Consider the following 2,275-nt stretch of genomic DNA (forward strand, 5'->3'; position numbering starts at 1 on the left):
GGAGGGTCTGAGATCAGATCACCAAGGCCATTGTCCTGCCCCCGTGACTCTCACCCCGGCTGTGAAGCTGGAGGAGATGGATTTGGTGCTGTTTTAGGAGTGGGGTCTGCCATGTGCTGGCCGAGGCTGGGGGGTCCCAGCTCAGTTCTTCCATGTGTTGCTGGCCCACGACTCTCTCTGCTTCTCCCTCTCCAAAGCTCTGCCCACAGCTGGACTTCCGCCATCCACCTGCATCTCCTCTTGGCCCTGGCCAGGGTGGGCCAGGTCTCAGACTTGGTCCTACCCTCTCATCTTTGAGCAACTTATCCCATCACATTTTTAAAAATCGAGTTCCTTCTTTTCCATCTTAGGGCTGTTTTTCCTCTGCCCTCAGCCCTCCTTCCAACACCCTCACATGAGACCCTAACTTAAATGGAGGGAAAAAAATGGTTGTCTTTATTTCCTGAAGCCTTTGTGAAAGCCAAGATGAGCAACACTCAAGCTGAGACGTCCATAATAGGCATGATCGACATGTTTCACAAATACACCAGACGGGATGACAAGATTGACAAGCCAAGCCTGCTGACGATGATGAAGGAGAACTTCCCCAACTTCCTCAGTGCCTGTGTGAGTCGGGATTTAGCTTCTCAATGTTGGTTGGACGCTGGCATGGCTGAGGATATATTTTACTATGTGTCTTTGGACGGGTCACCCTCATCCTCTGATTAAAACATTTCCCATTTGCAAATTTATTGCTTGGATCATATGGGAATCTAAGGATGATAGGCGAAAAAGTATGAAAATGGGAAAGAGTTATACAGATATAAATGAGGTTATGAGATGGTCAGCAAAGTGTGCAGCTTGAGGGCGGTGCACAGTCCCCTCCCAGTGCTCACTGACCCCCTCTCTGTGAGACTGAAACTCACATGCTCAGGTCCTGCTTCCCAAAGGCCCCACATCAACATCCTTGAGATCAATGGGAAAGCACTGGAAGTTCCATTGCTAGTAGAAATCAATAGCCCTCTTTGCAATAAACAAGACTCATTAGCAAATCTGAAAAAAATTGTGGGCTACTAGGTACCAAAGGGTCTAGATGACCAAGAGTAGGGAACCCAGAAGATGGGTTTGGTGGAAAAAGAGAAGAAAGGAGAGGAGGTCAGAGAAAGAAGAGAACAAAGCATGAGGGCCAATTTGGGGGCCCTGGGGCAGAACTAACGTAGCCAGTGCCCCTAAAGGCTGGGGACAGGTGAGAGTGAGGCTGGGGCAGGGGACTGCTCTCCCCAAGGTCACTTAACAGAGCGTCTCGGGACAGGACCTGCCTCCCATCTGACGTTTGAGACAAAAAGTCTCCCTAGTGAACTCCAGGGATAACATTCACATCCTCACCCCAACTTCACCCACTCGCCCTGCACTCCCAGCCCCGCCACGATGCCTGTGCAGATCTAGGCATTTGTCTCTGTCTCTGCCTCCTCCTCTCCCCTCCCAGCCCAAAACTTGTTTGTGATTGAATTTTTCTTGTTTGTGTGTTTTTCTCTTCACAGGACAAAAAGGGCATACATTACCTGACCAGTGTCTTTGAGAGAAAGGACAAGAATGAGGATAAGAAGATTGATTTTTCTGAGTTTCTGTCCTTGCTGGGAGACATAGCCACAGACTACCACAAGCAAAGCCACGGAGGGGCGCCTTGTTCCGGGGGAAACCAGTGATCCAGCCCCACCCAGGAGCCTCCAGAGACCCCAGGAACAATAAAGTGTCTCCTCCCACCAGACACTTGCCTTATTTCCTTCTTCTCGTTGGTGACCTACATTGTCAAAACTGCCAATTCCAGGCTAACTTTGTTGGAGAATCCCCGCCACCCCCATCCAGTGGGTCACCCAGGAGTAATGTCCCACCACCAATGTTCTCCCTGTGGCCTCCAGCAGAGCTGAGCTGCCTCTCACACAGGTCCTGGTGTCGGCCTCTGCCCCACTCCCTAAATGCAGCCACCACAGCAGGTTACAGGTGGAAGCTGGTAGAAGGCCTCTGCCAGGTCACAGCAATGCCCCTCCTTGTCAAGGCATGGACCAGGTCATTCGGATGTATTTAGATACTGCACTGAGAAGGAGCTGGCATCTCTCAGTGTGCTCCTGCCCTCCCGCTCCTGCCCCAGCTGTTCTCCAGGGCTTGGGGAAACAGAAACCACTCACATAGGGATTCCTGGGTGGGATCAGGCTCAGGGCCCTTGTGGCTATGAATGGGAGGCTCAGTAGTTCCCTGAGGATGGGCTCCCTTGTCCTGTGGTCTGGACTTCAGGGGC

General features: G+C 51.6%; 1 protein-coding gene across 1 annotated transcript; it reads left to right on the forward strand.

The window, feature by feature from the left end:
- Window positions 1-421: 421 nt before the first annotated feature.
- Window positions 422-1,943, forward strand: LOC140709340 (protein S100-A7). The gene is made up of 2 exons (XM_073008094.1): window positions 422-606; window positions 1,521-1,943. Exons 1-2 carry the CDS (start codon window positions 466-468, stop codon window positions 1,683-1,685), a joined length of 306 nt encoding a protein of 101 aa, XP_072864195.1. The 5' UTR covers window positions 422-465; the 3' UTR covers window positions 1,686-1,943.
- The last annotated feature ends 332 nt before the right edge of the window (window positions 1,944-2,275 follow it).

This window comes from Chlorocebus sabaeus, chromosome 20 (assembly GCF_047675955.1).
Source record: "Chlorocebus sabaeus isolate Y175 chromosome 20, mChlSab1.0.hap1, whole genome shotgun sequence".
NCBI lineage: Eukaryota > Metazoa > Chordata > Mammalia > Primates > Cercopithecidae > Chlorocebus > Chlorocebus sabaeus.